The sequence below is a fragment of the Oryctolagus cuniculus genome, chromosome 15, assembly GCF_964237555.1.
Source record: "Oryctolagus cuniculus chromosome 15, mOryCun1.1, whole genome shotgun sequence".
NCBI lineage: Eukaryota > Metazoa > Chordata > Mammalia > Lagomorpha > Leporidae > Oryctolagus > Oryctolagus cuniculus.
In genome coordinates, this window is record NC_091446.1 from 82,447,835 (window position 1) to 82,468,491 (window position 20,657).

Genomic DNA, 20,657 nt, shown 5'->3' on the forward strand with positions numbered 1-20,657 from the left:
AAACCCAAACATACTATGAAGCTGTGGAAAGCAAAAGATAAGGGAACTTGAAAACAGAACAGCAACAGAATCCAATAAAAATCTTTATAAAAACTTTAGCAAAATTGGTGCGACAGAGCTAAATTTCTAATACCTAAAAATCATACAGCAATGGAGGATTCTGTCTCTTATTTTAAGATTTATTGATTTATTCGAAAAGCAGTTACAGAGAACCAGAGGTGCAGGCTGGGGTGGGGGGGCAAATCTTCCATTCCCTGGTTCACCCCCCAAACGGCCGCAATGGCTGGAGCTGGGCTGATCTGAAGCCAGGAGCCAGGAGCTTCTTCTGGGTCTCCCACGCGGGTGCAGGGGCCCAAGCACTTGGGCCATCTTCTGCTTTCTCAAGCCATAGCAGAGAGCTGGATGGGAAGTGGAGCAGCTAGGACTCGAACCGGCGCCCACATGGGATGCCGGCACTGCAGGTGGTGGCTTCACCTTCTAGGCCACAGCGCGGGCTCCAGGATTCTACTTTTTACGAAAAGTTAGGGAGAATGAGGCAACACCTTCTCCCCAGACAGGGCGTACAGCCCTGCGTTCTCCCCAGCGCGGCGGTCAGCTGTTCACCATGGGAGACAATGTGCTGGGGGGAAGTGCCAAAACCCTGCGTTCATCCTCACCGGTTACGTGGAAGTTCATTCTCACGGAGGACACGAGTGCCGCAGTGCAGCAGGCTGTATCCGTGGGAGAATCAAAACACGCGCAGTTCAAAGGGAGGGCCGAGATATCAGGAATCAGAAACGTCAGCAGTATCAGCCACCCCGCGCACTTAAAGATGCACACTGGACTCTCCGGGTGGGCTGGGAAGAATTCCCGCTGCCTCAGGCCTCCTAGGCCGGCTGCAGCCCGGGGTGGGGCTCCGAGCAGCTCTGCAGGTGTCCAGGCCCCGCCCCGGCCCCGCCCCGGCCCCGCCCAGTCCCGCCTCCTCCAGGTCACGCCCACCCCGCCGCCGCACAGAAGCACGGTTGCCTAGCAGCGGCGTGTGTTGCTCCGTAGCCCCGGCGGCGGCGGCGGCGCGCGGGCAATGCCCAAGAAAGCGGTGGTCACCATACGCTATGGGCCCTACAGCGCGGTGGGCCTGGCCGTGGAGCACCGCACCTTCCGCCTGGAGGGCTTGCAAGGTGGGTCCCCGCTGCGCGGGCCCCGGGCGCCCAGCCTCCGAGCGTCCGCGCCGGCCATGCCCACTGCCCAGCCCCCTCTTCCTTCCCCAGCCCCGAGCGGCCGCCCACGACCCAGCGGGTCTCCCCGGACTCTGGTCTGCCCGGGCGACTTCGCATCTTCAGGCTTCCGGGGCTTGGTTTCGGCTAAGAGTGAGAACACACTGGAATGGTGGGGCCCCTGGGCGCTGGCCTGGTGTCCGCGAATTAAACAGAGTCCCAGCACCCGGCTTTAGCAATTGGGAAACTGAGCATCACGAATACTCAACCTCACAAGTCAAATGGCTGGGCAATGGCCGCGCTGAGCTTCTGTCCCTGGGTCACTTATGCAACAAACCCCTGGGTGCCTTCCACAAGCTCACCTGTGAGCCTCTCAGATTTCCCACCACTCCCCCCCCCCCAAGGCCTGCATTCAGCCCGTGAGGCTGTCTTGGAGTGACAACACAGAGAAGTTGCGGGACCGGGGGTGCGGGTGGGGTGTGGGGGTGTGTGTGCTATGTAGAGGCTGCAGGAAGGCTGAATGACCAACCGTGTGTGTCGCATGGCCACCCAGAAAACCCGCAGGCACCTGTGGGCAGCCTTAGGGAGCAGCCGCACATGGACGGAGGGCGCCGCAGCCGAGGCTTAGGCGGGCAGGGACAACCGGCATGTGGGGTCAGGGTCGCCGCGGAGTCGGCAGCTGGGCAGTGCTTAGGAGCTGCAGGGACTCCAGCCTGTGGGAACTGTAGCGCGGGCTGTGACCAGCGGAGCTCTGGGGGGTGGGGTGGGGGTGGGCTGCCCAAGTCCTTCACCACGGTGTGCCCAGGATGCTGGACATGGAGCTTTGGTCTCACTTCTCCTTTCTAGTTCCCGGTCTCCCCCTTTTCGGGACGGACATGTGCGCCCCATGCCTGTCTCGCCCATGTATCGGAATGCATTGAAGTAACTCCGGATTTCAGCAGGCTCACGGTTAAAGGAGTCTGTTCGAATTCTCAGATGAGACTTGGGACTTGGGGATGACGTTGGGATGACTTAAAAGACTTCGGATCGATGGGGATGGAGTGATGTGGTGGTGTTTGTGAGGATGACGGGAGTTTCATGGGGCTGAGGGTAGAGTGCTATGGTCTGAAGGTGATTTGGCTCCTGAACTCAGGTAAGACTTTATCCGCCTCCTGGCCGGCGCCGTGGCTCAATAGGCTAATCCTCCACCTGCGGTGCTGGCACACCGGGTTCTAGTCCTGGTTGGGGCACCGGATTCTGTCCCGGTTGCTCCTCTTCCAGTCCAGCTCTCTGCTGTAACCCGGGAGTGCAGTGGAGGATGGCCCAAGTACTTGGGCCCTGCACCCGCATGGGAGACCAGGAGAAGCACCTGGCTCCTGCCTTCGGATCAGTGCAGTGCGCCGGCTGCAGTGGCCACTGGGGGGTGAACCAATGGAAAAGGAAGACCTTTCGCTCTGTCTGTCTCTCTCTCTCACTGTCCACTCTGCCTGTCAAAAAAAAAAAAAAAAAAAAAAAAAGACTTTATCCCCCAAAGTCGTAATCCAATAGAACTTTCTTTCGTTTATTCTACTACTTTGGGTAGACAGTTACGTTGGCTGGTTTCTCACTGGGCACTGCCTTCAGTACATCGCAAAGTTTGTGTATGTTGTGGTTTTTTGGTCATTCATCTCAGGCTATTTCCTAATATTCTTTGTGATTTCTCCTTTGATTCCTTGGTTTAAGAGTGTGTTGTCTTATTTACATACACAAGTACTTGTGGGTTTTCTGGTTTTCCTTCTTTATTGATTTCTGATTGTGGTTGGGAGTGATACTTTGTAAAATTTCATTCTTCTCAAATGTATTAAGATTTGTTTTGTGGCCTAACCTATGATCTGTCCTGGAGAAGGTTCCGTGTGCGTTTGAGAGTGTGGATTCTGCTGCTGGGTGGGGCGGTTGTGGGAATTGCTTACCGGAAGACAGTAATGAACTTGGCCGCATCAACCGACTCTTCCTTGAGTGAAAGATTTCTCTGCAGCAGAGAAACTGTGTACAATCATTTTGCCCACGGTTCCTTTAGAACTGGAGTCCGTTTCGCTGCTTGGTCTACTCCGTGTATGTAACATTCTGAGTACTTGGTTGCCATGTCAACCATGGTCCAGCCTCCTCCCTAGCAGTAGAGTCCATCTCAAGAAACACACTTTCTTTTCTCATCTGTACTCGTCAGCTCTTCATCGCTACAACGAAGACCCAAAACTAAGGAGACTCCTGGGGCTCACGGTTTTGGAAGTTCGCAGCCAAAGATTTGGCTGGCCCCATGGTTCTGGCCATCTGGTGGAGAGCAGAGGATGACCATGGTGGAGCGAGGGCAGGGGCTGATCACATGGCTGGCAGGGAGCAGAGAGGCGGGTGGCTAGACCCAACTCAGGCTTATATAACCAACACTGTCCAGAGAACTAAATTCCAGTGGCACGCCCTCAAGGGCCCAAGGACACCTCCCTGGACTTGCCTCCTAAACACCATCATTGCACCAAGTCACCATGCTCCCAGCACCACCAACTCATGACCTTGGGGCTTAAAGTCCTACATGAGTTCAGGAGCCAAATCACGCTCAAAATAAACATCATCCCTGAGAAGCAACCCTCGTCCATTCAGGTTTTATCCTTAGAGGGCGCCATTCAGTCCCACCGCAGGCTCCCCTCTGGTTCTAGTTCTCATCCTGTTTGCCCCAGGTCTGCTGTCACTTCCTCCAGGGAAGTCTTGAGCCTCTCCAAGTCATCCGTGAGGATTGGGTTCAGCTTCTCTCAATCTCCTGCTACTGTTGCTGTCCTCATCACTCCCCTCTGGACCACAAAATATGTAATGTTACCCAGAATGGCGACTCCTTTCCAGAATGTTCTCAGGGAACTTTGCTCAGCTCCGTCAGAGCAGTCGCTCCTTGGGGCTGTGCAGCCCTCTGCAATCTGCTTCTTGAACAATAAGACTTGTGTTGGAAGACACGAAAACATCAATCTCCATGTGCCTCTCCGACAGACTCCGGATGGCGTCGACGATGAGAAGAAGTAATATTTTGAAAGGGTCTGAGCCACAGGTCTCAACCATGGCTTACCATGCTCAGTGAGCCATGTTGTAAATGGATGCGCTGTCACGCAGGCTTTGTTGTCCCATCTGTGGAGCACAAGCAGGGTAGATTTTGTGTAATCCTTGAGGAGCCTAGCTAGGACTTAGGCTGGCAAAGGCGCATTGGCTTCAACGTAAGCCCCTCCCTGACAAGACTCCTGGCCTGGCCTTCGCAGCCTGCAGCCTGGCTCCAATTTCTCCTCGCTGCCTGTGAAAGACCTGGACGGCATCTTCCCAAAATACAAGCTGCTTTGTCTACACTGGAAATCTGCTGTAAGCCTAGCTGTCTGCGTCTGTGACTTTAGCTGACTTCCGGCTGACTTGCCACACCTGCGGTTCTGCCTTGTACTTGTATGTTGTGGAGGTGATGTCCTTCCTTAAGCCTCATGAGACAAACTCTGCTGATATCCACCTCTGTAGCTCCCTTACCTCTCCCAGCCTTCAGAGTTGAAGAGAGCTAGGGCCCCCTGCTAGATTTTTGTGTGTGCTTTCCCTTTTCTCTGTGTGCTTTTAGCTATTTTTATTGACACAGGGAGCTCGGTCCCATCTGCTGGTTTATTCCCCAAATGCCGCCAATGGCTAGGGCTGGACCATGCTGAAGCCAGAAGCCAGGAACCCAGTCCACTTCTCCCTGGTGGGTGGCGGGAGCCCGACCACCGCTTCCTTAGATGTCCGTCAGCGGGAAGCTGGAGCCAGGAGCCGGAGCTGAGCGTTGACCTCAGGCACTCTGGTGCACATGGGAGTCTCAGCCAGCTGCCAGCTGGTGCCTGTCCCTAGTTATTTTCTTAGTGGTGAACTAGGGCATTCGCATCCTAAACTTGTGACAACTCGATCTAAACAATACCAACTCAGTTTTCACCAGCTTACAAACATTGTGCTCCTAGACACCTCCAAGTTTACTGGTTCTTTCTTATGCTTACTCGAAGCTGCTGTGTGACCTCTCTAGTGAACTTCTCATTTCAATTATTGTACTTTTCCACTTCATAACTTTTCTTTGGTTCCTTTTTAGATTTTCTGTCTTTTTATTGGTGCTCCCATTTTGCTCATACATCATTCTCTTCATCTTTTAGTTTTTTATCTATGGTTTAATACAGTTGATTTGTGGGGCTGGTATTATGGCATAGTAGGTTAGGCCATATGGGTGCCAGGTTCTAGTCCCGGTTGCTCCTCTTCCAGTCCAGCTCTCTGCTGTGGCCTGGGAGGGCAGTGGAGGATGGCCCAAGTGCTTGGGCCCTGCACCTGCATGGAGACCAGGAAGAAGCACTTGGCTTCTGGCTTCAGTTTGGCGCAGCGCCAGCCATGGCGTCCATGTGGGGGGTGAACCAATGGAAGGAAGACCTTTCTCTCTGTCTCTTTCTCTCTCTCTCACTGTCTAACTCTGTCAAATAAAATAATATAAAATTAAATTAAATTAAAGAGAGAAAAAAGAAAGTAGAGCGGCCAGGTCTCAAACCAGTGCCCGTATAGGATGCTGGCAATGCAGGCGATGGCTTTACCTGCTACAGTGCCGGCTCCTTAATTGTAATCTTTTGCCCAGGCAGCTGTGGGATTTTCATTTGCCTTTTGATGTTTCTGAGCATGCCCACAGCTTTTCCCCCGGGTCAGTGCCAAGCTAGGCAAACAAAGACAGGCGTCTTGTGTCTGTCCTTGGTGAAGCTGCAACAGCCAAGAGAGAACAGAGAAACCCAGGAACTTGCAAACAAGGTCTGCCCTGCCCCCTCTGGAACCCAGGACCAGGACCCCGTACGGGGAACACGGGGCGCTGTCTTCACCGTCACGCCGGGCAGGAGGCGCGGTGAGGGCAAGCCCCAATGCCACCACGCTTGCCTGCTTGCTCTCGATTCCTGTTCATTTGGTTGCCATAGGCCTTTGACTGTTTTCTAGAGTTTGGACAGGGTTCGTTCTGAGAGTTTCCGGTTCTTTTTTTTTTTTTTCTGTGTTTCCGTGGAGGGATGGGAGTCCCCTGTGCCATCTGCTGACACTTTCGTTGTATTCCTTTCTGCTGCTCCAAGTGGCATGATAGGGTGAGTTCAGTCTGATCAGTGACACACCAGAAACGGTTGCAAAGCAGCATACGTACGTAAGCATTTGCTACACAACCTGCAAGTACTGGGGGAGGAGACTCCCCAGCTCGGCTGCCCACAAATCCTGCCAGCTTCAGCTGCCACATGTCCACGGCCACGCGTCCCCGATTACAGCCCAGCTCTGTCGGCAGGGAGATGACGGGAGCAGAGGTGAGGCGTGGGGGGAGAGGGGCGGCTTGGAGGTGCAACCAGTCCGGGTTTGAATTGGTCTCATTTATGGGCTTTGTGGCCAAGGTCAGAACCAAGTTGTTTTACCCCTATGAGCTTTGGTTTGCCTGTTGGTAAAGGGGAATCTTTGCTGATGTGAGATTCTAATGGGAAAGTGCAGGTGAGAGACACTCATCATGCCTGCACATAGTGAGGGCTCCAGCGCTCGTCCTTCTCACTCCTGAGGGGGCTGTTGTGGGGGGCAGCTTGCAGCATGTGTGGGTCTGGTTGGGGGTGCGTGCGCTCAGAGAGTCGGGTCTGTGTTGCCCTTGAAAACAGGGAGCCAGCAAAGCTCTTTTTTTTTTTTTTAAGATTTTATTTATTTGAGAGGCAGAGTTATAGACAGAGAGAGGCAGAGATAGAGAGAGAGGTCTTCCATCCGCTGGTTCACTCATCAATTGGCCACAACGGTGGGAGCTGGGCTGAGGTGAAGCCAGGAGCCAGGAGCTTCTTCCAGGTCTCCCACGCGGGTGCAGGGGCCCAAGCACTTGGGCCATCTTTCACTGCTTTCCTAGACCATAGCAGAGAGCTGGATGGGAAGTGGAGCAGCCGGGACTCGAACCGGCGCCCATATGGGATGCCGGCACTGCAGGTGGAGGCTTCACCCACTATGCGCACAGCGCCGGCCCCCAGCAAAGGCTCTTGAGCTAAAGAATGATGAGATCAGAGCTGTCCTTGAAGAGACCACTTCTGAAGGAAGAGAGTTGGGGAAGAGGAGTAAGGAGAAATGAATTCCTGAGAAGCATGAAGCCAGTGGTGAGAAATGGCTCCCTGGAGTTTGGGAGGAAGATGAGGGTGGGCGACAGGGGTCAGGGAAGTGAGAACTCCATGCCGAGGACTTCCAAGTTCGTCTGTCCGGTCGGACCGTGCACTGTCGCTAGGGTGCTGAGTAGGCGGCTCAGACTTGGTGAGCCCCACATCCCCCAACCAGACACTGTGCACCTGCTGCCCCAGTTCGCAGCAGCTCTGGCCTCCTCGGGCCAAAATCCCTGCACTCCTCTCTTTCCCTCACCCTCCTCACTTGTGCTGTCCACATCCCGGCTGCTCTGTCCTCAGAGTGCCTCCAACCTTCAGCCCCCCCTCCCCGCTTCTTACAACTGCGGGCCATGTGTCTGTCCCACCCACTGCCACCACCTCCCGCGGGCTCCGCTGCTGCGGTTGCCCTCATCCCCTTGTGATCTGCTCTCGGCCTCAAAGCCCGGTGACCCCGCTCAATCTGAATCACAGCAGGGCCTTTACCTCCAAGAACATCCTGGCGGCTCCCAGCTCGCCGCGGGTGGAGCCAAAGGCTCACAATGGCTACTCCACCGCCTCTTCTCCACTCTGCCCCAGCGCCACTGCCGCCTCGCTGACCTGTGGCCACTCCCCGCCCCAGGGGCCTGGCGGTGGCGCTGGCTGACTGCACCATCCCCGGGGCCTCCACTCTTCCCTGCCTCAGCCTTTGTGTCTCCATCAAGGGTCACTTTTGCTGCAGTGTCCCCTCAGCGCCCACATCTCACTTCCTTTTTTTTTTTTTTAATTTATTTATTAGACAGGTAGAGTTACAGACAGTGAGAGAGAGAGACAGAGAGAAAGGTCTTCCTTCCATTGGTTCACTCCCCAAATGGCCGCTAGGGCGGCACTGCACCGATCCGAAGCCAGGAGCCAGGTGCTTCTTCCTGGTCTCCCATGTGGGTGCAGCAACCCAAGCACTTGGGCCATCCTCCACTGCCCTCCCGGGCCACAGCAGAGAGCTGGCCTGGAAGAGGAGCAACCGGGACTAGAACCTGGTGCCCATATGGGATGCTGGCACCACAGGCGGAAGATTAGCCATGTGAGCCACGGCGCCGGCCCCCACATCTCACTTCCTTCTTCCAGGTCTCCCTGCCCCGCTGCTGTTTCTTCCCCCGGCTGCTACACTTCTGATCCACATCCTGCTATGGCCTGGGAAAGCAGTGGAAGATGGCCCTACTTGGACTCCTGCATCTGCATGGGAGACCCAGAAGAAGCTCCTGTCTCCTGGCTTCAGACTGGCCCACTCATTGGGGAGTGAACCAGTGGATGGAAGATCGAGCTCTCTCTCTCTTTCTTCTCTCTCTGTAACTCTGCCTTTCAAATATGTAAATCTATAAAAGGAAAGAAAAGCTGCCCATTAAGGAGTGGGCACAGAGATCAGAGAGCACCCAGAGGCTGCAGAAGGCAAGGGAGACGGGGATGTCAGGGCAGAGCGGGCAGCAGGCGCTCGGGTGTTGGGGAGGAGTTTCCTCCAGAGAGAGAATTCCTGGGAGACAGAGGAGGGAGGGTTTCTCACGCATGCGCCGTAGGAGGGTGAGCTGGACGGTAACCTTGGAGGGCAACCGGAAGGCACCCTTACTTCAGAGAGTTCGTGGAAAGAACTGAATTAAAAGATACAGAGTTCATTTCAGTGAATAAAAAACCTGAAATCCATGAATAGTTTTTTTTTAATATGCATCTTCCATGAATTTAAAGACTCCTGGTATGCCTGAGTTTCACAACTTTTTCAGCAAAATCAACTTACCTGGATTTTTTAAAAAATTTATTTCAGAGGCAGAAAGAGAAAGAGAGCTCCCATCTGCCAGCTAGTTCACGCCCCCCAAATCCCCGCAACGGACTACAGCTGGGACTGAAGCTGGGAGCCGGAAACTCAATCCAGGTTTCCCACGGGTGGCAGGGACACAGCCATGGAGCCGTCACTGCTGCCCTGTGCCAGGACGTGAGTTTGTAGGAAGCCGGAGTCAGGAGCGAGAGCTGGACGTTGAACGCCCGTGTGGGACGTGGCTGTCTTACTCAGCTTCTTAGCCATCAGGGTCCCCGTTCTTCCACAGACTTCTCGGATCTAGCTGTTCCAAAAAAGAATGCCAAGAGGTTTCCTGCAGCATTCTTGGTGAGAGTGAACAATTGAAAACGACCAGACCAAGGGAGGGCTAGACAAACCACAGCACACCTGGGACATGAAATACAATACAGCAGTGAAAAATCACACAGCAGCTCTATGTCCCTTGATGGGGCTGAGCCACCCTGACCCAGCGTGGAGGGGCTGGAATGTGGCCTTGAACCCCCTGCAGGCTGGGATCCCACTTCCACTGCAAAAGACAAAATGAGAGAGGGAGGTGAGAGATACAGGGGTTGAAGGCAATGATGATCTTTCCTATAATTTTTAAGTTTTTTTTTTTTTTAATGAGCCTGCATTACATTTGTAACAATAACATTTTAGGGTTTAAAAGGCTTTGCTGTGGGCCGGCGCCGCGGCTCACTAGGCTAATCCTCCGCCTAGCGGCGCTGGCACACCGGGTTCTAGTCCCGGTCAGGGCGCCGGATTCTGTCCCGGTTGCCCCTCTTCCAGGCCAGCTCTCTGCTGTGGCCCGGGAAGGCAGTGGAGGATGGCCCAAGTGCTTGGGCCCTGCACCCCATGGGAGACCAGGAGAAGCACCTGGCTCCTGGCTTCGGTCCAGCAGCGATGGCGCTGGTGGATTCTTCCTACTCACTTGGATTGAGTTCTGTGTTCCTGGCCCAGCTCCGGCCACTGCAGGTATTTGGGGAGTGAACCAGTGGATAGGCTCTCTCTCTCTCTCTCTCTCTCTCTCTCTCTCTCTAACTCTTGCTCTCTCTTTCTCCCTTCCTTCTTCTTCAATAATTTTTGAAAGTTTTATTTACCTATTTGAAAGGCAGAGTAACAGAGAGAGAGGGGGAGGGAGAGGGAGGGAGAGGGAGGGAGAGGGAGAGAGAGGGAGGTAGGGAGAGGGAGAGAGAGGGAGGGAGGGAGAAGGAGAGACAGAGAGAAAGAGAGAGGTATCCTCCATCCATTGGTTCACTCCCCAGATGGTCTGGGCCAGGCCATGCCAGGAGCCAGGAGCTCCATCCAGGTCTCCCATGTGGGGAGCAGGGGCCCCTGGACTTGGGCCATCTTCAGCTGCCTTCTCAGACACATTAGCAGGGAGCTAAACTGGAAGTGTTGCCGTGTGGGATGCCTGCACTGGAAGTGACAGCTTCATTGCCTGTGCCACAAGGCCAGCCCCTGAGTCAACTTTTAAAAAGGAGTGGTGAGCCGGCGCCGCGGCTCACTAGGCTAATCCTCCGTCTTGCGGCGCTGGCACACCAGGTTCTAGTCCTGGTCGGGGCGCCGGATTCTGTCCCGGTTGCTCCTCTTCCAGGCCAGCTCTCTGCTGTGGCCAGGGAGCTCAGTGGAGGATGCCCAAGTGCTTGGGCCCTGCACCCCATGGGAGACCAGGAGAAGCACCTGGCTCCTGGCTTCGGATCAGCACGGTGCGCCGGCCGCGGCGGCCATTGGAGGGTGAACCAACGGCAAAGGAAGACTTTTCTCTCTGTCTCTCTCACTGTCCACTCTGCCTGTCAAAAAAATTAAAAAATAAATAAAAAGGAGTGGTGGGTCTGGGAGGCAAAGAGGGAGGGCCGCAGGCGCGGGCTGCTCTGCCCACAGTGGGGAGGAGGAAGGAGTGTTTTGAACAGCCCCAGGGGAGTGTTTTTTATGGTTGAAGGAGACTTGAGGATTGAAGATGTCAGCAGGCGGTTGATTTGTACCATGAGCTCTGTGTATCCACGAGCAAGCATCCATCTAATACTGGCAGCCAGCATTTACTGAGGGCCGTGCGAGGGCCAGGGCGTCCCCAGCAGCAAAGCCGGCAGCTTTTGCTCCCCAGCCCCTGTCTCGTCCTCTCCCCCACCCCCGGAAGTCCCAACACTAGGAGGTCAGGGTTGTGGTGCAAGAGAGCTAAGCGGCTCCTGCAATGCCAGCACCCCATACCTGAGCACAGGTTCATGTCCAGGCCGCTCCGCTTCCAATCCAGCTCCCTGCTAATGCACCTGGGAGGGCAGCAGAAGATGGCCCAAGTGCGTGGGCCCCTGCACCTACACGGGAGACCTGGATGGAGTTCCAGGCTCCCGGCTCTAGCCTGGCCCAGTCCTGGCCATTGCAGCCATTTAGGGGAATGAACCAGCAGACAGAAGATGTCTCTTTCTCTCTGTCTTTCATTCCCTGTCTCTGTCATGGCGTCTTTCAAATACATACAAATAAATCCTAAAAAAAGACCCTGAACCAGCCTCAGTGTAAGCAGAGAGTGGTGTGCTGACAGGCTGTTCTCTATACCCATGTGCATCCGGTGTATTTCTGGAAAAATCATGGCACACTGATCATTTTCCAGGGCACTGCTGGCTTTGGAAATGCACCTGATCTTTTCTGAACTTGCCTTAAGCAACCTGAAAATCCTCGCTCTTTCTTTATTACCCATGAATTACAATAGCTTAGTAAAATACACACACACACACACACACACACACACACCCCTCAGCGGTGATGGCATGAAACTAAGGCTCAGCAAAAAAAAAAAAAAAAAAAAAAAAACCTCCAGGTAATTTTCCTGGCCATCATTCCTGGCAGCTGCTCCTCACCTGCTGTATTCTTAGGTCTGCCAATGACGCAGTCAAAGGGATTGGAAGGGATCGAAGGAGACCCTGAAAATGCAGAATCCTCCACTGCACTCCCTGGCCACAGCAGAGAGCTGGCCTGGAAGAGGGGCAACCGGGACAGAATCCGGCGCCCCAACCGGGACTAGAACCCGGTAAGTACCTGGCTCCTGCCAACGGATCAGCGCAGTGCGCTGGCCACAGCGCGCCGGCCAAGGCGGCCATTGGAGGGTGAACCAACGGCAAAAGGAAGACCTTTCTCTCTGTCTCTCTCTCTCACTGTCCACTCTGCCTGTCAAAAAAAAAAAGAAAAAAAAGAAAAAGAAAAAAAAAGAAAGAAAAAAAAAAAAAGAAAATGCAGAATCCACCCAGTGCACCACCCTCCACCCCAGGCCATGCAAGTTGTACTTGGTAACAGTCCGTGCTGGGTGGACGAGGGACGGGGGTCTGGCCGTCCACCCCGCAGCACTTCAGTCACTCGCAGACGGCCCGCGGCTCGGCCCACACCGACAGGCAGGGGCATTCCCTGTGTCCTTGGTTTAGCCAGATCCCCCTTGAAGAATGAGGTGCCGCTTCAAAGAGGCAGGCGTTCCGCGGGTGGCCTTCCAGCTCCTGGCTGACTGATGCTGGAGCCCAACCCTGCCTTTGCACAGACTCTGTCTCAGGAAGGAGATCTGCCTGACCTTTCTTTGACTAGACAACGCCGCAGCAGCTCCCAGGGACAAATGGGCCCTCCACGGAGAGGGGTGGCATTTGGAGGAGCGGCAGGAGTTCCGGGACCTCCCAGGGTCCGCTCCCTGGAGCTAGCAGCGGCCACGGAAGGGCAGGGCCTGGATGTCCGGAGGCTGAGGATCCTTGCAGGCTTTGGAGTTGGTTTTCTCCTTTAATAAACGTCAGACCCGAGGCCCGGCAGTGTGCACGGCGGCGCCCAGCACATTCTGAGTTTGTTTGGTCAGTGAGCCCGCGTAAGCACCAGGGACCTGGTGGGATTGGTGGCAGTGAGGACCACATGCCTAGTGACCCTCTAGAAGGCAGAGTGGGGAAGGGTGGCCTTGTAACAGAATTCCCCCATTGGGCTGCACTTGCTTGCATGCAAACTGGAGCACCCCAACACCATAGGATTGGTGGGTCAAATCCTGGTTATATTTTTTGAATTTAGTTTTAAAGATGTATTTATTTGAAAGGCAGAGTGGCAGGGAGATGGAGAGAGAGACGGAGAGACAGAAGGAGATCTTCTATCTGCTGGTTCAATTCTCCAAATGGCCGCAATAGACGGAGCTGGGTCAAACCAAAGCCAGGAGCCTGGAACTCCATCCGGGTCTCCCATGTAGGCAGGGGTCTAAGCACTTTGGCCATCTTCTGCTGCTTTCCCAGGCTCATTATCTGGAAGCTGGATGGGAAGTGGAGCAGCCAGGCCTCGAATCAGGGTTCTGATATGGGGTGCCGGCAACGAAACGGCAGCTTACCCCCTCTGCACCACAAACACCAGCCGTCAAATCTGTGTCCTTTAACGCTGTCCCGGGGCAGGTGGTGAAGATGCCCGCGTCCCACGTCATGGTGCCTGGGTTGGGTCCCTGAGTGCAGGTCCTGATTCCAGCTTCCTGCTCACATGCACCCTGGGAGACGGCAGGCAGTGGCTCAGAGCGGTTGGGTCCCTGCCACCCATGTGGGAAACCTGCGTGGCATCCTTGGCTTCAAGCTTCAGCCCATTGGCAGGCATTTGGGGAATGAGCTAGCAGATGCACGCTCTCTCTCTCTCTCTCTGTGTGTGTGTGTGTGTGTCTCACTTTCTGTGCCTACCTCTCCAATAAATTAAAACAAAATTTTTTCAGGAGTGACAGTGTCCTCATAAAACCCACTCCAAGCCTAGATTCCACGCGTGGCTTGGTCAGACAGGCAGGCTGCACGCGCTTGCCTCCCGGGGTTCTGCAGGGCCTTGCTCACCACCAGGGGAAGTCCCTATGCCCTCATTCCCTCCAGAACGTTCCCCTGGGACCTTCAAGAGTTGGCACTGGGTGTCCCCAGGGGAGTGGCGGTGGCGCCTGGCCCCCCAAGGCGGGAGTGTGCGATAGGCATGGAGAAGCTGCTTTGTTCCTGCTTTCATGCTATCAGATTGAAGTCCATCACCAGGAATATCTTAAAGACCACAGCCCTGGGGCCAGGGTGTACCTCCCCGCACTAGCTACTGCCCTGCACCCTGAGAGAGCGTTGCTGGGGGCGGGCGGGGAGCGCGTGAGCCCCCACACCTCTGTGATAGAGCGCCTTCTGCCTCCTTAGAGTGGATCAAGCCATTGTCCCAGAGGACTGCCTTCCCCAGAGACATTCAAGACACTTAATTCAATAGCATAAATAACCACCGAAAAAGCTGAAGGCGTTCTCTAGAGTGCAGAGGGAGGCATGGGCTGCGAGGCCCTCCCCGGGGGCCCGCACACCGCTGTCCGCCTGATGGGGTCTCTCTGAAGCTTCCTTCCAGAAGTGAAATGAGAATCACACCATTAAAATGCTCTCAGTTGGGGCTGATGCGCCCGATCCGACTGAAGAATGAAGAAGTGGACACGCCAGCGCCTTGCAGCAGCGATTGTCTCTGTAATTAGGTGCAATTAGCTGACATCACTTGTCTGCCTTTCTCCACGGAAGACTGATTGAAATGCTCATTTAAAAAAAAAAAAAGCATGCCCCCCCCCTTCTGACTTATTTTTCCCAGTTCTGGCTGTTGATGGAAACTCTCGGGCTCTGTAAAAAGGTGCCTCTGGGGTTTAATCAGGGCACGTGCAAGCCACCTGAGGCTGGGGACACGCGCCCGGCCACTTGTCTCCCATCCAGTTACTAACCAGGCCCGACCCTGCTTAGCTTCCAAGATCAGAGGAGATCGGGCGCGTTCAGGGTGGTATGGCCGTAGACGTGCCCGGCCACTTGTAAGGAGTTGTGAGAAGCGTTCCGAAGCAGAACGTGTGTATCCCAGAGCAGTGATTTTCCTTCATCATTGCTTAGTGAGCAGACACTGGTATGGCCCCAAAAGGCTGCCAGAGTTCTCACAGGTTAGAGGTGACTGCTTCTATGTTTTACTTTATTTCTTTGAAAGGCGGAGTGACAGAGAGAGTGACACAGAGAGAGAGATTTTCCATCCTCTGGTTCACTCCCCAAATAGCCACAACAGCCGGGACTGCGCCAGGCCACACTCGGGAGCCAGGAACTCCATCCAGGTTCCAAGCACTTGGGCCATCTTCTGCTGCTCTCCCAGGCATATTAGCAGGGAGCGGGATCCGAAGTGGAGTGGTGGGACTCAAACTAGCACTCTGGTATGGGATACCAACATCACAGATGGCTCCGACGCCAGCCCCGATGACTGCTTTTAGAGCATGATTGCTTACCAACATCTTCAGAGACAGAGTATGCTGAAAAAATGGCTGCTGGGTCCGGCGCTGTGGCAGTGGGCTAAGCCTCTGCCTGCGGCACCGCCATCCCATATGGATACCGGTTCGAGTCCTGGCTGCTCCTCTTCTGATCCAGCTTTGCTATGGCCTAGGAAAGCAGTGGAAGATGGCCCAAGTGCTTAGACCCATGTATCCATGTTGTAGATCTGGAAGAAGCTCCTGGCTTTGGCCTGGCCCAGCCCTGGCCATTGCAGCCATCTGGAGAGCAAACCAGAGGACGGAAGTTTCTCTCTCTCTCTCTTTCTCTCTCTCTCCCTCTTTCTGTAACTCTTGACTTTCCAACAAATAAATATTTTAAATAATAACAAATAAATAAAGTTCAAAGAAGCCAGTATTTGGCACAATGCTTAAGACACTCCTGTGGGGTATCCACAGCCCACAGCAGAGTGCCTGGTTCAAGTCCCAGCTACTCCACTTCGGGTCCGCAGCTTTCTGCTACTGCGCATTCTGGGAGGCGGCGGATGCCCGCTCAGGCGCTTGGGTCCTGCCAGCTGCGGGGGAAACCCAGACTGAGTTCCAGACTCCTGACTGGTCTGGCCCGGCCCTGACTGTTGCAAGCGTTTGGGAACTGAACCAGTTAGATGGAAGGTCTTTCTCTGTCTCTCTGCCTTCCACATAAAACGAAAATGAATAAAATAAAGATTCATACTCTTTTTAAAAGTTTCTAGCCGGCGCCGTGGCTCAATAGGCTAATCCCCCACCTTGCGGCGCCGGCACACCGGGTTCTAGTCCCGGTTGGGGCGCCGGATTCTGTCCCGGTTGCCCCTCTTCCAGGCCAGCCCTCTGCTGTGGCCAGGGAGTGCAGTGGAGGATGGCCCAGGTGCTTGGGCCCTGCACCCCATGGGAGACCAGGAAAAGCACCTGGCTCCTGGCTCCTGCCAGGATCAGCGCGGTGCGCCGGCTGCAGCGGCGGCCATTGGAGGGTGAACCAGCGGCAAAGGAAGACCTTTCTCTCTCTGTCTCTCTCTCTCACTGTCCACTCTGCCTGTCAAAAAAAAAAAAAAAAAAAAAAGAAAATTAAAAGTTTCTGAATAAAATTTTACGAACTTGGCCATCCTTTTATTATTGGACGTGTAAATCAGTCACAGTATTTTGCTATTATAATAATACAAAAAGGATATATTGTCACAAAAACCAGCAGATTTGATTTTTTTTGTTTCCTCAGAAAGTGTTCTTTGCATTGCAATCTCCTGGGTCAAAGGTTGGCATCATTTTTGGAGACTTTTGGTTCGCACTGGCTAAGTACTTTGCCAAAAATCGACGGACGGGTATTGCCACCAGTGAGGTCAGAGGTTGCCCAGCCCCCTCCCTCCCCGCCAGCCTCCTCCATCACTGAGAACCGTCTCTGGGACTAACCCTCGGGAACCCTGGGCACCCTTTCCTGCAGGAAGCTCCTTGTGAAACAGATCAGCTGGGGCTGGGGCCAATCTGTAGCCACCCCTGCATTGCCCAGGCTTCCGCCTGTGCGTCCAGCAGAGGTGAGGGCTCACGAGGACCATCCAGGGCGAAGGGCCAGCCACAGCAGCTACGTTACAGCCCTGAGCAACTGGAGAGCAGCCAGCTGCTGACATCGGAGCGGACTTGACCCATCAGGCTGAGCTGGAGTCGGCGCCCGCCCTCCCCCATCCCCAACCCCGCCCCACCCACCGCCCTCCCTGTTTTGCAGCTGTGTTGAAGAAGGATGGGCATGAGGTCGTCCTGGAGAAGATAGAAGACTGGGACGTGGTGGAGCTGGTGGTGAACGGGGAGGTTGTCTTCCACTGTAACATTAAGGACCTGGAATTTGGTAAGTAAGCCCCGCCGGAACCAGTCCCCCGGTGTCCAGCTGAAATGGTGGCTGAGTGGGATCTGGATTCCAACTGGGTTTCCTCCGCGACTTTGAGTGCACACCCAAAGCCCCATACTCAGTCAGCGGCACAGACAGGAGGGCCCCCTACACCACACGCGGTGAAATGCCAGACCCGCGGGAACACGAGCAGAAAGGGAAGGAAGTGGGGCCCTGGACTTGAAATGATAGGATGGGATTTAAGGAGAGCAGGATGAAGGGCTTAGTGTTTGAATAATGTGTGATTTAATTATCTGCTCCCAAAGTTATTTTGTGTTCCGTTTGATTATCCTGTCTCCACCTGCAAAGACAATTATGCCCGCAGCGCGTGGCATTCTCAGCTCCATTCTAGGAGTGTTTCACCCTGGAGAGATTCTGGCCTGGCAGGCTGGCACCCTGCAGCCTCGCTGTGCTCGCTGTGCTCGGAGTAAGAGCTTTTTCTGTGTCCCCCCTCCCCCCCCCCCCCCCCCGACTCCGCTAAAGACCCATTAACACTTTACACGCCGGTGGCCTCTGAAAATGCACTCCTCATGGAAGCCGCTAATTCATCACCCAACTGTGTGTGAAGCTGGCCAGAGAACATTGTCTGTTTCCCCAGGAGGTGACGGTAAACTCGACCCGCTGTGCGAAGAGGCGAGGGTAGCTGTGCTGAAAGCCTACTGAGCTCCTGGAGCTGCGCCTGCAGGCGGCGTGGTGGGGCCAGGCCACCAGGCTCTGCCAGGCCGAACAAAGCGACACCAGCCCGTCCTTTGGCCCGAGCTGCATCAGGTTTCTGACCTGCTGCAGAGGGACCTGCGAAAATAATAAAACCGCATCCTGGGCGGCAGCTCTCAATCACGACCCGTAGGGAGAGCCTCCGATATCAGGTGCACGATGAGCTGAAAGAAATAATAAATGCAATCTAATAACAGCGCCATCCCTTCCTAATAACGCATCGTTGCCAGAAGCACCTTCGACTCTACCCCGTAGTAAGCGGAGAGCTAGGAACAGGAGAAATTAAAGAGAGGTTGGGGGCGCAGCTGGGAATAGAGGCCTTTGGAGTCTGAACCGAACGTGGACGTCCGTATTTGGAAATCCGGCTGTTCCTGCAGACTCGTGTCTTGCTCCTGGTGCTATAAGAACCTAAAGTTGCTCATAGAAAGGTAGCAGAGGGGCAGGCATTTAGCAGATCTGCCCGACACCCACATCCCATAGCAGAGTGCCTGGGCTCGAGTCCCAGCTCACATCCTGATTCCAGCTGCCTGCCTGTGTGCACCCTGGGAGACGGGGTGATGGCTCCAGTAACTGAGTCCCTGACACCCACATGGGAGACCTGGATGGAGGCTCCTGGCTCCTGGCTCCTGCCTGGCCCGGCTCCAGCCACTGCAGGCATTTGGGGAGTGTGAACCACTGAATGGGCTGTCTCTGTCTCTCTCTCCCTGTCACTTTGCTTTTCAAATAAATAATTTACAAAAAAAATAGCTCAAACTGAATCTTCATTTATCCTCATTTAAAACAAGAAGACTGGGGCGGGTGTTGTTAAACCACTGGGGTCACCCACATTGCATATCAGGTGCCCGCTGGAGTCTCAGCTACTCTGCTCCTGATCCAGCTTCCTGCTAATGCGTCCTGCAAGGCAGCTGGTGATGGCCCAGTGCTTGGGTTCCTGTTACCCATAAGGGAGACCTGAATGGAGCTCTGGGCTCTTGGCTTCAGTCTGGCCCAGCCCTGGCTGTTAGGGGCATTTGGGGAATGAATTGATGAATGGAAGATTTCTCTCTCTCTCTCTCTTGCTCTTTGTTACTGTGCCTTTCAAGTGGGTGAGAATAAATAAACATCTACAAGTAAGGCAAGCTAGTCTGCCTCCTGTTGCATTTGCCAGTTCAGTGGGCTATGTTTTGAGGAAAGCCTGAAAGAATTGTGGGCAGAAGTAAGAGGAACAGGACGCAGTCCCAGATAGTGAAAGAGGGGTTTTGCTACCAGCACTTATCTTCCACTGCTTTCCCAGGCCACAGCAGAGAACCGGATCAGAAGTGGAGCAGCCAGGACTCGAACCAGTGCCCATATGGGATGCCGGCACTGCAGGTGGCGGCTTTACCTGCTACACCACAGGGCCGGTCCCTCGCACCTGATGCTTGATGGGCGTGAGAAGGGTTCCTGGGAGATGCCTGTGCCTGGGGCTCTGTGTTCCTGTCTCATGCAGAGGTGAATGATATCTGCACCTGTGTTACTGGGAAAAGGCACAGGTGACCAGGGTTACCCCTGGGTGAGAGGATGGGAGAGGGGTGGGGGTGGGACGGAGAGGGGAAGGAGCCTACGGGGGGCTATCATTTTTTCCGTATTGTACATGTTTTCATTCATAGGATTGATTTTGGCTTTACCTGCGAGTGTGTTTTTCAAATAAACATTTAAAAGACTGCGATGTGGCGCAGCAGGTGAAGCTGCCATATGTGGCACTGGCTCCCATATCAGAGCACTGGTTGGAGTCCCCATTGCTCCACTTCCAATCCAGCTCCCTGCTAATGCACCTAGGAAGGCAGTGGAAGATGGCCCAAGTGCTTGGGCCCCTGCACCCACATGAGAGACCCAGAAGGAGTTCCAGGCTCCTGGCCTTGGCTTGGTCCAGCCCCAGCTGTTACAGCTATTTGGGGAGTGAATCAGTGGCGCGCGCGCTCTCTCTCTCTCTCTCTGTCTCTTAAATAAAATTAAAAAGAAAAATAGTTCTTAGGGGGGAAATGCATTTAAATAAAACCCTTTAAAAAACAAAATCAAGACCTTGACCCGAAGTCCGTGGGGTGCGAGCGCCCTGGCACTGATGAAGTGCCCTCGGCACCACCTCCCTCCGTCTTCCGTCTCCTGCAGCAGAGTTTCCCCTGCAGAGAATCACAGGCCTGAGTGCCTCTTAGTGCTCTGAAAGCAACACTAATTGAGTCCCGTTAATTGAAAGTTTTATAAATCCCAAAGCAATGGCAATGCTACTGGAAAAGAAAGTGTCTTTTAGAGTAAAATTAGAAGTGTGGCTCCATCCATTTTAAAATGAAACTTGGCGATCTCAACTTTGTTCCTGTAGTTTTCAGATTTGGGATGAATGGACCTTGGTGAGGAGGGGGAGCTGCCTGGGGCTGTGACACCTGTTCCCCTGGTGGGTTTATCCTTAAGAACCCCTGACAAAGGAACTTTAGGACAAGATCATGTTACTGGCCAGCGCTGCGGCTCACTAGGCTAATCCTCCGCTTTGCGGCGCCGGCACACGGGGTTCTAGTCCCGGTTGGGGCGCCAGATTCTGTCCCGGTTGCTCTTCTTCCAGGCCAGCTCTCTGCTGTGGCCCAGGAAGGCAGTGGAGGATGGCCCAAGTGCTTTGGCCCTGAACCCCATGGGAGACCAGGAGAAGTACCTGGCTCCTGCCATCGGATCAGCGCGGTGTGCCGGCCGCGGCAGC

General features: G+C 54.4%; 1 protein-coding gene across 2 annotated transcripts; it reads left to right on the forward strand.

Annotated features, from left to right (window-relative positions):
• The first annotated feature begins 993 nt into the window (after positions 1 to 993).
• C15H10orf53 (chromosome 15 C10orf53 homolog) lies at positions 994 to 19,489 on the forward strand. Of its 2 annotated transcripts, none has more exons than XM_051837537.2 (3): positions 994 to 1,157; positions 17,081 to 17,200; positions 17,723 to 17,857. In XM_051837537.2, exons 1-3 carry the CDS (start codon positions 1,061 to 1,063, stop codon positions 17,803 to 17,805), a joined length of 300 nt encoding a protein of 99 aa, XP_051693497.1. In that variant the 5' UTR covers positions 994 to 1,060; the 3' UTR covers positions 17,806 to 17,857. The 2 variants fall into 2 exon arrangements, with proteins under 2 accessions (XP_051693497.1, XP_002718387.1); XM_002718341.4 differs by having other exon boundaries at positions 999 to 1,157; positions 17,838 to 19,489.
• The last annotated feature ends 1,168 nt before the right edge of the window (positions 19,490 to 20,657 follow it).

Excerpts from the sequence above, each read along its gene's own strand:
- C15H10orf53 (XM_051837537.2), top strand. The coding sequence starts at position 1,061 with ATGCCCAAGAAAGCGGTGGTCACCATACGCTATGGGCCCTACAGCGCG. Across the intron at positions 1,158-17,080 it reads CCGCCTGGAGGGCTTGCAAG|CTGTGTTGAAGAAGGATGGG; the intron begins GTGGGTCCCCGC and ends CCTGTTTTGCAG. Across the intron at positions 17,201-17,722 it reads CATTAAGGACCTGGAATTTG|ACCCATTAACACTTTACACG; the intron begins GTAAGTAAGCCC and ends ACTCCGCTAAAG.